This window comes from Henningerozyma blattae, chromosome 5 (assembly GCF_000315915.1).
Source record: "Henningerozyma blattae CBS 6284 chromosome 5, complete genome".
Classification (NCBI taxonomy): domain Eukaryota; kingdom Fungi; phylum Ascomycota; class Saccharomycetes; order Saccharomycetales; family Saccharomycetaceae; genus Henningerozyma; species Henningerozyma blattae.
The window spans coordinates 177,348-195,868 of record NC_020189.1 but is presented as its reverse complement, the minus strand read 5'-3'; the positions used below and the strand labels follow the sequence as shown (position 1 = coordinate 195,868).

The following is an 18,521-nucleotide window of genomic DNA, read 5'->3' as shown; positions in this document are numbered from 1 at the left end:
TGAAATGGAAATGAGAATGTTATATAGAAGTGCTATGAACTTAATATTTTGGCTTCTTTGAAGCAGGCTCGTCATCAGCCCGATCTTGAATGTCATCTGCAGTGACAAAGTCTTCACCATATGTGTCGTCACCTTCTTCACTAGAGGCTAACTGATCAAAACGGGATTTCAAACCCTTCATCTTTCTTGTTTGCAAGTTGCCTAAATCTTGCTTGCCCATATGAATTCTACCAATCTTATCACCCATTAAGTCACGTTCAACATTCTTAACTGTTTTAGTTTCCAATTGTTTAGCTCTCTTATGAGCTTCTTTAACCATATCTGGAGTTGGCGTATGTATTCTACCAATTTTGAAATCTAAGCGTGGTCCAATTTCTTCTAATTCCACTCTTGGTAATTTGCTACCACCTTGATCACTACGATAAGTTTTCAATTTATAAACTCTGAATAAGACATTTGGTAAAGTTTCACCATCTTGAAAATCACCTGCAATAGTCAGTGAAATAACATGCTGTAAACCTGCAACATCTTGCAAAGTAGTAACCTCACCTCTAAAGAAGTCTAGAAAATACGATTTGATCTGTTTATAAACTGGATGATTATCAAAAGGTGCACCTTGAAAAGCAAACATGGGCTTCAAGCCGACATTAATGGTTTGCTTCTTAAAATCTTCAAATAATTTATAATTATCAGCGATCATTAATTCTACCATATCATATATTTTACTTCCAAAAGTTCTGACGAATGTCAAATTATTTTTCCGCTTTTTAGAGTTGGTTGCTAACACCAGTAAAGAAGTATCATTTTTTTCACTAAAAAATTCTAACTGAGAGGCATCTTCAAATGGTCTAATATTATTTTTACGTTCAAACCTCTTGATGTCTGGCTTTTTCAAAGCGCTTAAGTCAACCATGACATCATGTAAAGCCTTATTGGAAGTTTGACCTGGAACAAACAAGGCCTTTTTCACATTTTCAACTAATTTAGGTTCTTTCTTCTCAAGAGCCCTTTTGGCTCTATTATTTTTTGGCTTGCTGTATATTAATTAAATGACAAATTAAAAAAATGAAAAATAACATTTTTTTCTTGTTTTTGAGATATAGTTAGTAATTTAAGTTTACCTTTAAAAAAAGTTCGCATAATAAATCTATTATGATGAATGTAAAAATTTCAAACATACACTGTTCTAATCATTGCTTATTGTATTTTTAGGTTATAACTTATTAATGATAATGGAATTTATGCCATACAAATCTCATCACTTTTTTTTATTATTTTATTTTAAATTTCAATAGCGATGAGCTTCAAAAAAAATTTATCAGGCCGGGTAAACTTGTTTTTTCTATATTTCGTTAGATTTGCGATTTAGATATCTAATTAGAAAATAAAAATATTTGCAAAATTCAGATACTTAAATTTAGCAAAAAAAACGAGATCAAGAAGGGAGGAATAACAAAGGTAGCACGCACATTTTCAGTGATAAAGTCAATATAATTAAGTGTTTCTCAAACTTAACTACTCCTTCACTGGTCCCTCGCTTTATACCTCTTTTGTTATTTTATATTTACTTACTGATCTTTATTTCAATTTCACAATTTAATTCTACTTTATAACATGACAAGTACGAATTCAAAGCCTCTATTTAAGTTGAGAACAGATATAACTGGTATTGCAAAGTCACGAGCCAAGCCTTTGTCTGTTGAAGAAATACCTGAAAGAAATAACAATAATACACGCTCAGTAGTCAATGATGAGTCCCATCTATTCTTAGGATTTGATAACTCCAAGCTATTGACAGAAAACGAAAAATTTAGAATTAAGCAATTACCAACTGAATTATCATCATTTCAGAATAATACATCTCAACAGCAACTAACAGCTTACAGAGCTACAATAGACCCAACTTGTGGAAAGGCTTTTTTAAATGATAACAATGATTTATATATTTGGAACCTCAATTCTAATGAGAAAAATCCCAATTTTGCTAAAATCCCCCTAAACAATAATAATACCATTCAAGAAGTAAATGATAACTTCACACCTCCATTGTGTCTGTTTGTTTGTTCTGCTACAGCCGATGATAATTTCAATGCTAATTTTATAGATGGTTCATTAGGTACGAAACCTGCCAACTCTACAACCACAGGCATAGTATATTTTACCCAAGAGTCTCAAGTTGTATACTATGAAGATATTGAATCTGTGAACAATTTGTCTGCCGAATTATCAAGGACAAAAGCACATGTTTTAGATTTAAGATTGAAAGATAATGAAAAAATAGCGTCTGCCATTTCGGTTGAACCTGCAGGTACTATAATTTCTACAACATTAGGCCGTGTATGTTTCATTACTTTGCGCGACTCAATGGGAAAACCAAATTTAAGGATAGCTAAGCAATTAATGAATCCAACTCGTGGTCTTTTCAGTTCTTTTAATTTTTCGTTTAATACTGGTGGTAAAAAAACTAAGAATAATATCATTTCATTAAGAAGAGGTCCAATCTTGGGAAAAGGTGAAACTTTAGTCTACATCACAACATCCTCAGGTGATTTAGTTACTTGGCAAATATCATTAACTTCATCCAATTGTTTCAAAAGATCACATATAAATATTTATACAGATATCATGGATTCACTTTCAAGTTTGTATCCTTTTGCCACATCTTCTTTGCAGATCTTAGACTCACATCCGTTGTTTAAGGATGATTCATCAATACATCTAATACTATCTTCAATATCACATTACGATGATTTCGGTCATGAAATATTTTATTATATTCTGTCAACAGTTCAGATTAATGAAAAAGCCAATTCAGCTACTATATTCTCGACTTATAGATTAAATACTTATACATCTTCAGTATTGCCAACGAATCCAACGTTATACGTTTCTGCTTCACTACAGGAAGAACCTTCTTCCGTACTATCGATATTTGTTATATTTGATGATGTAATTGTGTTGTTACAAATGAATTCAAAAATAGATTCAAACTTCCACTTAAGAAGAAAATTCGAGGATATTATAAGATTTAGAAAAGATATCAGGATTATTGGGTCCGGCTTTGGCTCAGATACTTTATATTTAATTAATAATTATATGGGTGTGCTAAAAATCGAATTATTGCCATCATCCTCTCTAGGTATACAAAGTGAATCTTCAAGTAGCGATTTGGATCAAAATATTAGATTCGTTAAATCACATATCACTCAGTCCATTTATTTCTCCAAGAGGATGGACGATAATCCAGTTGACTTTAATTTACCGAATAACATTTCTCTGCTACCTGAAGAGATTGAAAATGATCTTTTTTTGGTGAGCGATGAGCTCTTTTATTCTACAGGAAAATATATTCCTCCCTTGATGAATTCATTACAACAACATTTAGCTGAAAGAATTAATTATTACGAAAATCTATTACTATTTATTAGATTTAATTTCAAATACAAGGTATCCCCTTCATCAATATTAAATTTAATTGAAAAATTTGAAATAATGAAATGCTGTCAAAGATTTATTAAAATTATTACAGAGCAGAATAACCAGTTTTTAAGTGTCTGGCAAAGAATTTTGAATTCGCACAGTATATCTGAAGAAGAACTAATTATTCATCAACTAAATAGATTTCCATCACTGTTTTCTAATTTTTTGAAGGAATTGATTATTGAGAACTTTTCAAACACTTCACTTGATCACAAGAATTCCTTGGTTGATTTAATAAATGATTGCATATTCCAGAACATCTTAGAAGACTGTGAGAAAAAATTAAGATATGATTTATTTGAGTTAGATAATAAAGAATTGGGTACATTATTACCATGGTTTATTAATGAAAATAATTGTCAGGCTATTAATAGACTATTATTTGATTATAAATTTTCACTGAATAAAACTAATACAAGCCCTGACAATGCAACAGTTGAGCATATTAATAAGCAATTTTTGTCATTAATTAAGATACTATATTATTTTTTTAATCAATCCAAATTATGGTTTGCGTTACATGATAAAGCAACTAGCAATAATGTTGATGGAAATCCTTTAAATGCGTTATATGAAGCAAACCATTTATTATGGAATGAAATTTTATGCGAACTTAATCTAAAAGATGAATCTTTACAAATTACTGAATTTTATGGTGACTTAGAATCACTGGTGCATACTTTAGACAAAATCGATAAAGAAATATCACAAGAAATTTATATTCATTATTTTGACAAATTTGGCTATCTATTTGCATCTACTTTATTCAAATATTATATTGATAATAATGGTGTGAATACTGGTAATACTGGCACAGCTAGTAATTTATCGGATCTTTTTTATAGGTTTCCTGACCAACAACAATTCAGGATTCAATTTTTTAATGACTACCCTCAATATGCCAATATTAAATGGATTCAACAAATTATGGATAATGAATATAGTGCAGCATCTAATACATTATATTCAATCACTACCAATGATATTGGTTCAAATCAAAATAAGATCACTAATGTTGAAGATCGTCAAATATATTTGAATATTAGTAAATTAAGTGCATTAGCTGACGTCAATATAGGAAATTCATCGGCCGTAACAAATAACCAAGTGATGGCATTGACAAAAATTCAAGAAAATTTAGATATAATTGATGGTCAACAATATCTATATGAAAATATTAAAATAGAGAATATTAGAATGAATGAAAAATACAAGGGAACAGAACTAAATGAATATTTCAACGATATCGTTGCAAATATCAAAACTCGAACTTCTATCACCGCTTCTAAATTGATTGAATTTTGTACAATGCTGAATGATTCTGATAGTTTCTTTTATGCATTAAAACTAATTGCATCTTGCAATTATTCTCTACCATTTGAAGTAAAATTATTTTTAGTTTCACTGGTATGGAGAAGGTGTATTCTTCTAAAATCTTTCGATGATACTATTATTAATGAGGATTCTGATGATGCAAAAATTATTAGCATGCCATTGTATAAAGTATTGCATCGTTACTTCGATGAAGAATTATATAATGCTGACGTCCAATTACCAGATTGCTATCTAATAGTTGATGAGTCACTTATGACCTCAGATTATTGTAAACACGTTTACACAACTGCAAAGACTGCTTCTGAATTATCTGGAATCCAGCATACTCTGAAATTAGAATATCAGTCTCTGAAAAATATTCCAAATCTTGAGTCTAAGATAAATGCTACATTAGGGCTTGCAAACAAAAATTCAGGTGACAAATGTGTCATTAATTATGAAAACTATATGCTTGTAACAAGACGTTAATAATTTTAGGTATTTTTTCTAAATAATGATCTATATAATAATTGTACTAATATTTATCAGGCTTGCATTAAAAATTATTCTCTTTTTAAAAGTTTAGTGCCATGAAGAAGCGAATGACTATATTTTCTGTTTGCAAATAAGGTGAAAAATAACGGTGACTTTATATCCAACCAGCATTCTTAAGCTTGTAAATATCGTTTTCCAAATGTTAAAAATATATCATCTTGTAGTTATAGACTTTCAAATAATTTTATTATTGGATCCATAAAACAACATTCCTAAATGAACAATTAAACTGATGAGATATATATATTTTTTCATTAATGCCCCAAATAATTCGGCTTGAAAATTTTTAGGTCAAGGGTAATATTTTTGTGTTTATTTTGGGCCATTATGTCAATAAAAAAAAGCGAGATTTACAATACGGAAATGTAAACAAACCCAAAACAAAAACAAGATCTGGAACTAAATTGTTTGCATATTGAAAACAACTAATATTTCGAAAATATATTTAATTGGTTAAGATACTTGAATATATATCATTCATTTAATAGGGTAGATATATGGAAATATGAGAGAGAAGAAGCAAATGTCTAGAATATACCGGAAGAATAATAGTGCTAGTAACAAAAACAAATCTCTCTCTTCTGGAACAAGCGAGCACTCTATATCTACTTCATATTCCAAGCAGCCATCGATACAGATACAGGATATACAAGACGTTATCGATCTTCAAGAACAGAAATTTAGACGATATAAAGATGAATATTCCCAACAAAATAACGAATTAGCTAAATCTAACTCGGCGCTTAAGTTAAAAATAAATAGTATGGAGAAAACCATAAACGAATTGATCCAAGAGAATGTGCTATTAAGATCGAATACCTCGCTTAAAGAGATGGCATCAAAAAAATATTTTAATGATCAACTAACTTTATTAGAGACTGGGGTAATTCAAAGATTCGAAGAAATTCAGCATATTATTAATTCTTTTAAAAAGCAATGCACTGATAGTCAATTAAAAATGGTCCACAATAATAAGCGTCCAAGAAGTCAGTCTACTTCTTCCTCCAGAGGTAGTATTCACTTTAACGAATCAGTTCAAATACGGCCAATTGAGCCACGAACTTTACAAAATGACTTACTATTAGGCGATAGGGATAATTCTAATATATCTACACCAATAGCTTCAGAGGAGGAAGACGCGACACAAATTAGGAAAAGAAAGAGGAGGAAAAGTAGTAGAAGAGATTCTATATTTATCCCCCAACCTCCATCGAATGAGAATACTGAATCTGAGCCAAACGGCATCGAAGATGAGCTTATCTCCACACCAATTAGCAATACTGAGACTAATTTAAAAACAAGTATACCAATAGTAGAAAGTATGCCTCCTACTGATGATCATGATATAATTGATAATCAAGCAAGTGAGCAGGTGTACTCAGCAGAGTCTTTAAACTTTGACAATAATATAAATAATGATAATTTTACATTTTCCAACTCTTTAATAGAAACTTCTATTCCAGAAGAAATAGACCATCTAAATAGCATTGCTACTAGTACTGAATTAAGTCCTATAACTAATATTCCAAATTCAAGTAAAAACTCTACCGGATTTAAACCAAAACTTCCCGTATTTAATGATAAGGATCCTATTGAAGAACCAAATAATAATAAGGAATTCCAGCTGGAAACACTATCTTCTCCTCCTACTTCTCTAATTCCTAATAAGATTAAACACTCAATGAAACAAAACACTTTGAGAAGAGGTAAAAACTCAAAGAGAATGGTAGATGAAGTTATGCCAACATCTGATGCTTCTATCGAGACTGATATCAGCACTTTTAATACCAGATCAAGAAGAACTAGGAGTAAGCCTGTTAATTACAAATTACCTTCATTAAGATCTAAAATGAGAAGGCCATCAATTCAGTTTGTTGATGCCACTTCAAGCGTTGACATTCATGAGCTAGAAGTATCAAAAAGGAGAGAAACAAAAAATGAATCTAAGGGCGTTTCTTCAATTAGAAAGGAAAAAAGAAAATCGATACGAAAGAAAAAAGTAGACGAACCTATTAAAATGATAGAAAGTAACGAAGAAACAACAAAACGTGAGGAGCCTTCCGGATCTCAATCAGGTACTGTAATACCTTCTGAATCAGATAACTCTCAAAAGTCACACATACCCAACTTGGTACAAAGCATGGTATATGTCGAAAATATTACTTGTAATTCGTCCTCGTCTGCTTATAATTCAAGTTCCATTATCGATGATACTATGACTGCCAGAGAGCAAATTCCCTCTTTAAAAGTTCACATTAAAACCAGCATTCTTGATTCCCAAAATAATTTAGACTTAAAAATGGCAGAAACTGAAACTCCGAAGAAAAATGTATTAACACCAAAACTTGCACTGCTTAAAAATACGGCAGTTTTAAAAGATATTACCAATATTAAGTCAAGCAGACCATCGAGTAGTAGTAGCAATATTGGTAACGGTAAAAGAAAACTGAATAAAAGACCCATTGATGGAGATATAATGGGGGATGGATCTGATGATGTATTTAATAAAAATAAGGATTATTTACAATGTCTTGATATGTTAGGAACGCCTATTAGTAAGCCAAAAACTTATAGAACACAAAAGAAAAAAAGTACTGAAAAATAATCAGACTTCCGCTTGTTAATAGCCAAATTAAGAACATAGATAGGCAATGAAGAATTTTTTTCTTTTCTATTTATTTATATCCGTTTATATATTGATCCATTAATTTATAGTTATTCACCTAAAAAAATATATCAATGATACTAACAAAAAGCATTCGTTTATAAATCCATTCATTAGTCATTTTTATACACTCATTTTCATTTGAATTTTGGCATGAGGATGATAATCTTCGATGACAAAATCTTCATATTTGAAGTCATCAAGATCTTTTACATCTCGTGTTATTCTTAACTTTGGAAATTTCTTTGGCTCTCTTGCTATTTGTTCTTCAAGAGCAGAAATGTGATCTTTATAAACATGAGCATCACCCATAGTATGTATAAATTCTCCAGCTTCCATATCACATACATGAGCCAGCATTTTGGTTAATAATGCATAAGAAGCAATATTAAATGGAACACCAAGGCCCATATCACATGAACGTTGGTATAATTGGCAAGATAAACGTGGCTTCTTTGAGTTGGTTGGAAAACTAACATAAAATTGAGCTAATACGTGACATGGCGGCAAAGCCATCTGAGGAAAATCTGGTGGATTCCATGCACTTAGAATGATACGGCGATCATAAGGTTTATTTTTAATCTTGTCGATGATTTCTGCCAATTGGTCAACACCTTTGTTGGAATAATCGTCGTCACATGTTTTATACTCAGCACCAAAATGACGCCATTGGAATCCATAAACAGGGCCTAGATCACCTTCACGACGATCAGTCAACCCTAGACTATCTAAATACTCACGAGATCCATTTCCTTCCCAAATTTTAACACCTTTATCAGATAATTTTTTACCATCCGTACAACCATTAATAAACCATAATAACTCTAATATAATACCTTTTGTAAAAACACGTTTAGTAGTCAGTAGAGGGAAAGTATCATTAGAAAGATCAAACCTGAGTTGAGGTGGGGCAAAAAGCGATAGAGTCCCAGTTCCTGTTCTATCTGGTCTTGATTCGCCTTCTTCGATAATCCTTCTACATAACTGTAGATATTGATCTTCTTCTGGGTTGGTACTAGTACTGGTCATCATTTTGTGTGGCCTATCTATATGTGATACTGATTATAAATGTATATGATATATGAACGTTTTATAGGAGTATTCCTGAATAACTCACTTCTCCTTCAAATCTTCAGATGAATTTTTCCATCTCTTATATTTATGCATTTTGTTTACGCGTTTCGCGTTTACCAATTTCAGAATAGAGTTACTGAGAGAGTCAAAATATAATTGGCTTGTCAAGACAAAGTATTTTGAAGAGAATTACCTCTCTAAGCTTGAGTAATGGCGTCGTATTCCAAGCTTACCAGAAGTTCATTAGATGCTATAGCAGTAAGTAATAGTGTTTAGGTACTTTTTTTTTGATAGTCTGTTCTTTCAATTGGTGAACCCGCCAATGAATTTTCCCACACTCAAGATAAAAAAAGTTGTAATAACAAATAATGAAGATCAATTTATTCAAAATATTTATGAATAAAGCTTATATCGTCTATTCTAGTGCCTTCGACCTGTCTAAAATATGGTGGTGTAGGTTTTCTTGGTTGCCGGGTAAATGGTATTGGCACTATTTTTTCGCTTGCTAAACAAAACAGTGAAAAAATGGAGATCTATAAAACAATTTAATAGGATACAAACTTTATCATAGCAAAACAGCATATTACTGCAGAAGTCTCTAATTGCCTCAGAAGCAGAAAGGTCTTAAACTTATAACACCAAGTTTAGTTTAGAAAATTGATCGAGGTTTACCCTGCATTTTTTTATATTCACCGTTACCAAAGAAGAACACATAAAAGAAGCATTTCGTGATCTACAAAAAATACAGAAATTATTCTTATTATAACATAATATTAGAAGAACAAAGAGTTAATCTAAGATTAATGTCAGGTATAGATTTCAAAACAGGTGACCTAGTGCTTTGTAAAGTTGCATCATATCCAAAATGGCCAGCAATTGTTTTCCCACAACGTCTGTTAGGTAAAGATGTTTATCGAGAACGAAAGCCAAATAAAATATGTGTCTGCTTCTTTAATGATCTAACTTATTCATGGGCATCTCCAAGCAGATTAGAACCATTGACAAAGAAAGATATAGAAGAGTTTTTAAATAATAATCATTTGAAAAAGACAAGTATTAATGAGACTTTAATAGAGGCTTATAGAGATGCAGATGAATTCAGAAATTTAAACAATTTCATTATTCAACGTTGCACTGAAGAAGATCGTTTAGAGGATTTAGAGAAGGAGGAAGGAAATGAGATAGAAAGTGGGGAAGATCCATTTATTGGGATAAATAGAAGAAGATTGATACAAAAAAAGGAAAAATTAACTCAAAAGAAATCTTCTACTAAAGATAAAAAAAATAAAATAAATGATAATGATTCACATAGCACCCATCCGGGTACAATAAAAGGGGTTGCAACCAAGAAAAGAAAACTTGAAAAATCTAATAAAACAGATGACGACAACAATGATGATGACGGTGCTGATGATGCCAAAAGTTCATCTACAGATGGAAATGTAGAAACGATGAATGGACTTTCTAAAAAGAAGAAATTAAAAACCCTTAGCACAAAATCTGAACGTTCTGATAGTGATCCCAATGATATGAGTCTTGCACCTCATATAATTACTGTTGACAAGCCCCAATCTGACGAGCATATAGCATCACCTTCAACTTCAATCTCAGATACAAGCTCCAAATCAAATTCAGTTTCAGTTTCAAACTCTACCGCAGCATCTAGTCCAGATACAGTATCAAGTTTAACTAATTCTAATATGGACACAACAGAAACTGAACATAATAATGGTAACATCCATTCAAAGAAAAAAGGAATGTTAGATAGCTCCAAAAAAATGGAAATAACTTTATTACTACGCAGCAAAATTCAAAAATTATTAGTTCAAAGAGAAGATAATCCAACTGATGATGACCTGAGAGAAGCACATACATTGTTTAAACGAATTAAAAAGAATTTAAACAATAATCCACCTGTTTTCGATATTGATTCCCTTAGAACGAGTAAATTGCATAAATTATTTAAAGTAATTGGAAATACAGAATCTTTGGCTGAGTTTCACCCAGACTGTAAAGAAATCCTGTTAGTATGGTCTAATATAATTAATCAATTAAAAATTGAGAAAAAGAAAAATTTAACCATTCAAAAGACATCAAAAGTAGAGCAGGCTTAAATTGGCCGTCTATCAATATTTATTAGCGTAGAATTTATTGCTGATTTTTTTAAAAAATTGGGTTAAAGTTCTACATGTTCGCATCTGCATCATTTGACTCTATTCAATTCAATATTATTTTATCATGGTATTTTTTTCGGTTTTATTCATTTCTTTAGTCCTTTATTATTACTCATTTACTTTAGCCTATTATTTTACGTCATTATTTCATTTCCTTTTAACCTTTTTTAAATTCAATTTAATTCAATTCAATTTACATCGTTACTATTGCCACCATTCTGTCATTGCCACTTTTTTACGAACGGTTGTCTTTTTGTCTTTCAGTTATTATACATTTGTGTTTCAGATTTGTTATAAATATATTCTCATTGCATATTTATAAAAATTCAATAATTCAATAATTCAAGCCAAACAAATTTTCTAAAAAATGAAAAATAATTATCATTTTATTAATTCCTTTTTGGAGTATATAATTAATTTTATAATACTTAATACCATAAAATAATTAAGACTTTCTTATTTTATATCGTTTTCTTTTAAGTAGCTATACTATGTTGTGTTGTTGTATGGCAAAAGATTTCTAGAACTAAATATTGAATAATATATTATGAATGTTCAGCTGCACATGAAGCAATGTCTTGGAGTTAAGATTACTACGCCCAAATAAGGATAAAAAATCTTTAAAAAAAAATACATATATGCAAAAATACTTATATTTATTTATAGGCAAAATATAATAATATTATCATGTCGTAAAGAGAGAAGAGAGCATGTCTTGCCCAATTAATTACCTTCCTGTCCAAAATCCTTTGTAAACTCTTCTTGTTTACGTAAGTCTTCTTCATTCACAGTGGGTCTTGATCTTTTGATTGCTTTTAAAAAGTCTTTAATCGTCAAATCTGGTTCTTGTAATTCATCTGCTTCAATTTCCGTCCAACTCATTTCAATGGCATTCTTATCACCTGGTGAACAGGGTGTTAGTCGGCGTTTATCAGAATCATCGGACAAATCTTTGAAATGTGTAGCACTCTGAATTTTTCTAACCGGTTCCATTAATGCATCTTTGACAGCAACAGCGATATCACTACCTGAATAACCTTCAGTCATTTGGCCTAACATTCTATAATCTTCTTTCGAAAGAGTGCAGGGAGTATCACTTACATTAATCTCAAACATTGTTGTCCTTGCTGACAGATCAGGTAATGGGATATAAATTCTTTTTTCAAATCTTCTTCTAATAGCACTATCTAATTGCCATGGGATATTAGTGGCACCTAGAATCAGAACACCTTGTGAATCATTACCTACCCCATTCATTTGAACTAGTAATTCTGTTTTAATTCTTCTGGATGCTTCACTTTCACCTTCACCTCTCTGGCCCGTCAATGCATCAACTTCATCAATAAATATAATTGAAGGTTTATTTTCACGAGCCATATTGAATAGATTCTTAACTAATCTTTCAGATTCACCCATCCATTTAGAGACTAAATCGGATGAACTAATACTGAAAAAGGTAGAATTTGCCTCAGTTGCAACCGCCTTTGCCAAGTAAGATTTACCTGTCCCTGGAGGCCCATATAATAGAATACCAGTTGTAGGTTTCCGATTGCCCTTAAACAAATGGGGGAATTTTACCGGCAATATTACAGCCTCTTTCAAAGCTTCCTTTGCACTATCTAGACCTGCTACATCTTCCCATCTAACATTCGGTTTTTCAGTCAAAATTGCAGCAGATAATGCTCCCTTTAACTTCTTTGTATCTTCAGTATCATCATCGTTAGAAACTTTTTTAGCATTAGCGGAATCCTTATTTGAGGCATTTTGCACTCCATTGGCTGTTTCGTTATCTAAATGCTTTTTTAATTGTTCAGCTCTGTTTAAATATTCGGTGACTTTAGCCCTTATAAGATCTTTTGATTTTGGATTTTTTTCATATTTTAAAGCTAGCATCAAATAATCTAAGCCATTGTAATAGGCCGTATACGCTTGTTCATATTCAGAAGCAGTATCAAGATCAATGGCTTTTTGAATTAATTCGATTCCCTTAGTTAAAAAATCACCCGTACTCATGAATATTAGTTTATATGTATAGCAGTTTACTTATCTATATGTTTTTTTTGAAGTTTTTTGAAAAATTTGAGTACGCGATTATTTAATTTTTATCCTAATAGTTGATATTATGATACAAATATATTACAATGCTATTAATACTAAAAAAAAAAAAATTGATCATACAATATGCAAGATATTTAATTAAAAGCTAATTTTGGAATAACTATACGGGTAAGACTAGCTTATTTTTAGATTATTAAAGGGTTCATTGGGTAACTTACTATTTTGCAAAAAAAATTCGATTTTTCACAAATTCTTGAAATCTCGAAGAATGGAAAAAGGCCTCCTCCTTTCCCGGTAGCGCTAGTAGCCGGGTAAAAAAAATTTATTAGATAGAATGCAATTAATGAGAAGAATACTTGGAAATATCAACTGCGACAGGGGACAAAGATATATCTTCACCGGAGTCATTGTCATTGGATGGTATTGTTTCTTGTATTTGTAATTTGTTTAATTGTTCAGTTTCAGGTAATTTACGGTATTTATCATAAAGATAAGGTGTTTTGGGTTCACCAATGTAATTAAAAGGGTTAGAGTCATAAGTGCCAGGTTTATTCATGGGACTAGAAGTATACTTGGGATTAGGAATCCTTACTGGTGAGTATATTAGTTCTTCTTTTGGTTTCACATTTTGCTTTTCTAAATTTTTAATCTGTCTACGCGATATTAGGTAGCCATTATCTAGTTTTGCATCGTCTAGCAAGTCTTCTCTTAATTGATTTTTTTCATTGGCAAACTTTAACTGTATTCTAATCTTTTCTAATTCAGAATCTTTATTTTCTAATTCGGATGCTAATTTTTTGATTTTCCTCTTTAATTGATTAACTTCATCAAAATATTTATTATTTAATGTTAAATTATCTTCGTTATATGGAATGGTAGTATTATGGGTTTTTTTAGAAATTGGAGGGTTTCTTAATAATCGTGCGCTATCTATATTTATTGGAAGTCTTTTACGTAGCCTTTTAGGCTGTTGTTTCGAAGAAGTACGATCCTTTTTTTTGAATTCCTGGATCTTATTTCTAAATGCTTGGCTTCTACCTATTCTATCCCTAATAAGCTTATCATTGCTTGTTGATATATCCGGTGACTCTATTAGAGGTTTGCTAGTGTTTCTTATTGATTTCAGATCATGAGCATCATTGGAAAATATCTGGAGAATAAATTCCCAAATTGAATATAAACTTGATTTTTTCAAAAAATAATTATGCAACTTCCTTGTTTTTAATTGTTTTCTTTTTAATGTTGGTATTTTATCATGGTTATGTGTTAAAAGGTTTCTATGTTTATCAGTTACATAATTTTTGGAGTTTTTGTTGGATGACCTTTTTATTGATTTTGAACGAGAATCATTTTGAAAATCTTCGAATTTAACTCTATCAATTCTGTTTGGTATTGTATTATTCCTAGTATTACTGATATTATTGGAACTTGGTCTATGGCTCGATTTGGGAAAATATCGGCTTCTTGCTTTAATATCATTTAAGTTTCCATAATCAACTTTTCTTGGATCTCTTCTATGTTTACGTTCATAATTGTCTCCTGAATTAAACAAATCAGTAACCAATTTTTGAACAGAATCAAACATATTAAGCCTTTTTTTCTTCAGTAGTAATTGTATCCTTACTGAATATGAAATACCTTGAGAAAGAAATTATCAATCTGTGGAGATTATTTATTTACTATTTAATGATTTATAGTTTTAAATTTCGAATTTCAGATGAGGTTTCAAAAATTACGCGTTTCGATTCCCGCGTTGTGCATTTTACAATGAAAAGTGATAAAGTTTATTTAAAATATATTAGAAAGTAACGATAATCAAGAGGGATAAATGTTTGTGATGCTAAAGCTTAAGTTTTCATTAGCATTTTTTTTTCAGTATGTTACCAAGTTTCAAAGTTTTATCTCATTACAACTTGAAAACTTATTCTAATCTGGTAACTATTTGAATATTATAATTTGCAAATGAACGAGATCACCTGGTTGTAGTGTATAGATTTCAATTTTAATTTGGTTAAATTAGAACAACTAAATGTCATAAGACTCTCTTAAAGGACGTGATTATTTTAATTGATGGAATAATCTAGTAGAAAAATAAACAATAAGGAAAATAAAATAAAACAAATACTGGTACGCGTCTAAGTTTCCTTTTTCTAGTGTTATTTTTGAAGTTTATTTACTGTTAAAGCTTGAATGGAAAAAGGGATATGAAAATAGGCACGGAAAATCCTTAGGAAATAAAAAAAATCTTATATAAATTAGCACTAAGATCTTGAGATAAGTTTTCTGTTCCTCAAAATAATCGAGCCATTCTAAAGTGCTTTGGTGAGCTTTACTGTAGAATTTCTAACTAAAAATTGCCAAAATTAGATAATTTTTTTCTTTAGTCAGTAACTTTTATGCTCAATTATGAAGAAACTAATAAAACTAACCAACATAAACATTGGTTTTTCTCTAAAAAATGCCATTGTCACGATTGTGAAGAAAAGAGTATCTTACTTTTTTTTGTTTCTCAATTGTTAAAGCAATACTAGAAATGCAGTATCTCTTTTTAAAAATATATTGAAAAGAAAAAAAATAAAAAAAGATAATGGCATCTTTTTGGAGATCACCAATATAATGGTTTGAAAAAGTAATGTTTTTTTATTCTCTATTGTGATTTAAAAAAAAATTATTAATGTCAGCTTATGTGCAGAGAAGATTACGAATGGTTTGAATACTTGTAAACATGCAATTGCACTTGATATTTAGTAAGATTTCTTGTAATACCTTGTGTATAAAATATGTAATAATAAAAAAAATATATAACTTGTTTCTTAAAAACGAATATGTATGATATATTTATTTTATAAATGAGTGTGAATGAGGAAAAGGGGGCGAGGTGGTGTAGAGGATGTTGGTAAATGCGAGAATTAATAGGAGACCAAGATGTAGACACCTAAACAAATTACAAATATGAGAAGTAAATAAGTCATATGGAACATCCAATGACTTAGTTTATCCCAGAATTTTAATTGATCGTCTAAATTATGAGAGAATTTTTCGAAATGAGGTTTGAATCTCCTATTGAGTTTAACAAATTCTTTCATATCATTTAATGCATAATCCATCATTGACTCTAAAAATTCATTGGAATATTTGTTTTTATTATTCAATATTGATTTTCCATGAGGGATCAATTTACTTCTTGTGAAGAATTCACTTATACCGGGGCCATAGCCATCCATTAGTCTATTATTTAAAGTGACTGAAATCAAAATCTGTTGTAAATTATAAATATTATAATTCATAATAAAAGTTTCCCAAAAATATATAAAATCATCAAAATAAAAATGATCTTTCCTTTGCGTGTTATTTTTACTTATGAAATCTTCAAAAAAAGTATGATTATCTGCAATTGTCTTATCTATCACAAAACTAATGTTTTTATCTTTATAATTACCATATAAAAAGGTTAAATCTTTTACAATTGGATTTCTTTTAAAATGTTGGTCTATACTTATCGTCATACTTTTCGTCCTGTTATATTTGAATTTATTAAAATCTATATAGTTATAAATTTCCTTCTCATTCTTCAATAAGAATACATAGAAATAATTGATTGGTAATTCACTCTTTTCATAAATCTCATTAAAATCATTAATTGGTTCTAAACTTTTAAAACTAAATTTCAACCCAGGGGCTTGCATCTTTGATATGTGGAGGTGTAGAAAAAGAGAAAAAAAAGGAATAATGTAGTACTTATAAATATGTGTGTCTATACTGCTTTTATTTTATTGTATTTTGTTTGTTGTAGTTATTTAGTAATATTTGTTTCAATTTTTGAATGGTAATCCTATAGGTTCCTTCTTGTACTACCAACTTTTTTATTTATTTTTTTTATTATTATTGATTTATTATTGATTTATTTATTATATGTCATTATTTGAAAATATATAGATAAATGCAAATAGCTTAGTTATTTATTTATTCCAGGCTCTCATAATTAATAATTTATATGTTGGGCCCTAATTCCCGTTTGCGATTCCGTTTTTAGCCGGAGCAATAATCTGTGAGCCGAAAAAATAAGTGTCGCATACCTAATTAAGAAAAAATGCTGGAAAGGTGCCAGAAAAATATAGTCAGTGACAGCTCAACATTTTCATAGGCAAAAAATAAAATAAAATAAAATAAAAAAGAATAAAATTTACTATGAGGTGCAAGGGCGATACTGAAAAAAGAAAGTGAGCGGTATTCTTGCCGAATTTGGATATTATTAGGGGGTCATTAGGGTTTTGTGAGGATCGTGAGGGTTGTAACCCTGGGCGGGAATATGAAATACTATAAAACAGAGAGAGAAAGACAAAAAAAAAGATTAAAAAAAGAAAGCATCAGTGAATAATTAGGACTAGTATGTGTAATGATAATACAAATCAACGTATGAAAAATGCATAGACAAACAGTCCTGCAACGAATAACGCTGCGAGGTATGTGGTTGGTACGAAAAACTTGTCAATTTTCTTCATGAATATTAAGGTATCGGTCATGAAATCAATATGTCTATCACATAATAGCATCAAACGTTTGGTAATGGAATCGTATTCAACCATATCTTCAGTAATGAACAGTATAGTGGATTCGAAAATGTCATCATCTTCCTTCCCAAACACAGATTTCTCATAGGGGAGTTTGTATTTCTCATAGAAGATGCTAATGCCGTTGATGTAATCCTTTAACAGATAATTGTCCCAAGAGAGTATTTTAATCATGTTTTTGAAGTTATGTATATGGTAGTTAATTATAAACGTATCCCAAAAATATACGAAATTTAGGAAATAAATATGATCTTTTCTTTGCTTGTTAATTTTCTGAAGAAATTCACGGAAGAACTTCTTATCTGTTGATAAATACTTGTCAACAATAAATCCAACATTCTTTGGGCCTTGGCGATTGATTGTACCGTATAAAAAACTAATATCTCTCACATGTAATGTATGAAGATCTTTTTCATCGATATTCATAGCTATACTCTTAATTTCTTTGAAACTGCCAGTGCCACAGGTATAACGTACCAATTCACTGATATCAGAGACAAAAAAAATATAAAAATGTTCAATTGGTAAATCACATTTTTCCTGTATTGCATTAAAGTCATTGATATATTCAAGACTTTTAAAACAGAATTTGAACCCGGGTATAGTGGTCTTGCTATTGGACATCGTATA

The 18,521-nt window shown here is 30.4% G+C and overlaps 9 protein-coding genes across 9 annotated transcripts; 3 read left to right on the top strand and 6 right to left on the bottom strand.

Annotated features, from left to right (window-relative positions):
• Positions 1–40: 40 nt before the first annotated feature.
• RPF2 (rRNA-binding ribosome biosynthesis protein RPF2) lies at positions 41–1,194 on the bottom strand (the record flags this gene model as incomplete). The annotated part of the gene is made up of 2 exons (XM_004180621.1): positions 41–1,034; positions 1,181–1,194. 2 exons carry the CDS (start codon positions 1,192–1,194, stop codon positions 41–43), a joined length of 1,008 nt encoding a protein of 335 aa, XP_004180669.1.
• Positions 1,195–1,614: 420 nt separating this feature from the next.
• NUP133 (Nup133p) lies at positions 1,615–5,283 on the top strand (the record flags this gene model as incomplete). The annotated part of the gene is made up of 1 exon (XM_004180620.1): positions 1,615–5,283. One exon carries the CDS (start codon positions 1,615–1,617, stop codon positions 5,281–5,283), a length of 3,669 nt encoding a protein of 1,222 aa, XP_004180668.1.
• Positions 5,284–5,854: 571 nt separating this feature from the next.
• Positions 5,855–7,954, top strand: SGO1 (Sgo1p; the record flags this gene model as incomplete). The annotated part of the gene is made up of 1 exon (XM_004180619.1): positions 5,855–7,954. One exon carries the CDS (start codon positions 5,855–5,857, stop codon positions 7,952–7,954), a length of 2,100 nt encoding a protein of 699 aa, XP_004180667.1.
• A 183-nt stretch (positions 7,955–8,137) lies between these two features.
• On the bottom strand, positions 8,138–9,043 carry CDC21 (thymidylate synthase; the record flags this gene model as incomplete). The annotated part of the gene is made up of 1 exon (XM_004180618.1): positions 8,138–9,043. One exon carries the CDS (start codon positions 9,041–9,043, stop codon positions 8,138–8,140), a length of 906 nt encoding a protein of 301 aa, XP_004180666.1.
• Positions 9,044–9,891: 848 nt separating this feature from the next.
• TBLA0E00850 (uncharacterized protein) lies at positions 9,892–11,202 on the top strand (the record flags this gene model as incomplete). Its single annotated transcript, XM_004180617.1, has 1 exon — positions 9,892–11,202. One exon carries the CDS (start codon positions 9,892–9,894, stop codon positions 11,200–11,202), a length of 1,311 nt encoding a protein of 436 aa, XP_004180665.1.
• A 783-nt stretch (positions 11,203–11,985) lies between these two features.
• On the bottom strand, positions 11,986–13,275 carry VPS4 (AAA family ATPase VPS4; the record flags this gene model as incomplete). Its single annotated transcript, XM_004180616.1, has 1 exon — positions 11,986–13,275. The coding sequence occupies one exon, from the start codon at positions 13,273–13,275 to the stop codon at positions 11,986–11,988; it is 1,290 nt and encodes a 429-aa protein (XP_004180664.1).
• Positions 13,276–13,660: 385 nt separating this feature from the next.
• Positions 13,661–14,905, bottom strand: CSA1 (Csa1p; the record flags this gene model as incomplete). Its single annotated transcript, XM_004180615.1, has 1 exon — positions 13,661–14,905. The coding sequence occupies one exon, from the start codon at positions 14,903–14,905 to the stop codon at positions 13,661–13,663; it is 1,245 nt and encodes a 414-aa protein (XP_004180663.1).
• Positions 14,906–16,229: 1,324 nt separating this feature from the next.
• On the bottom strand, positions 16,230–17,006 carry TBLA0E00820 (uncharacterized protein; the record flags this gene model as incomplete). Its single annotated transcript, XM_004180614.1, has 1 exon — positions 16,230–17,006. The coding sequence occupies one exon, from the start codon at positions 17,004–17,006 to the stop codon at positions 16,230–16,232; it is 777 nt and encodes a 258-aa protein (XP_004180662.1).
• A 723-nt stretch (positions 17,007–17,729) lies between these two features.
• Positions 17,730–18,515, bottom strand: TBLA0E00810 (uncharacterized protein; the record flags this gene model as incomplete). The annotated part of the gene is made up of 1 exon (XM_004180613.1): positions 17,730–18,515. The coding sequence occupies one exon, from the start codon at positions 18,513–18,515 to the stop codon at positions 17,730–17,732; it is 786 nt and encodes a 261-aa protein (XP_004180661.1).
• Positions 18,516–18,521: the final 6 nt, after the last annotated feature.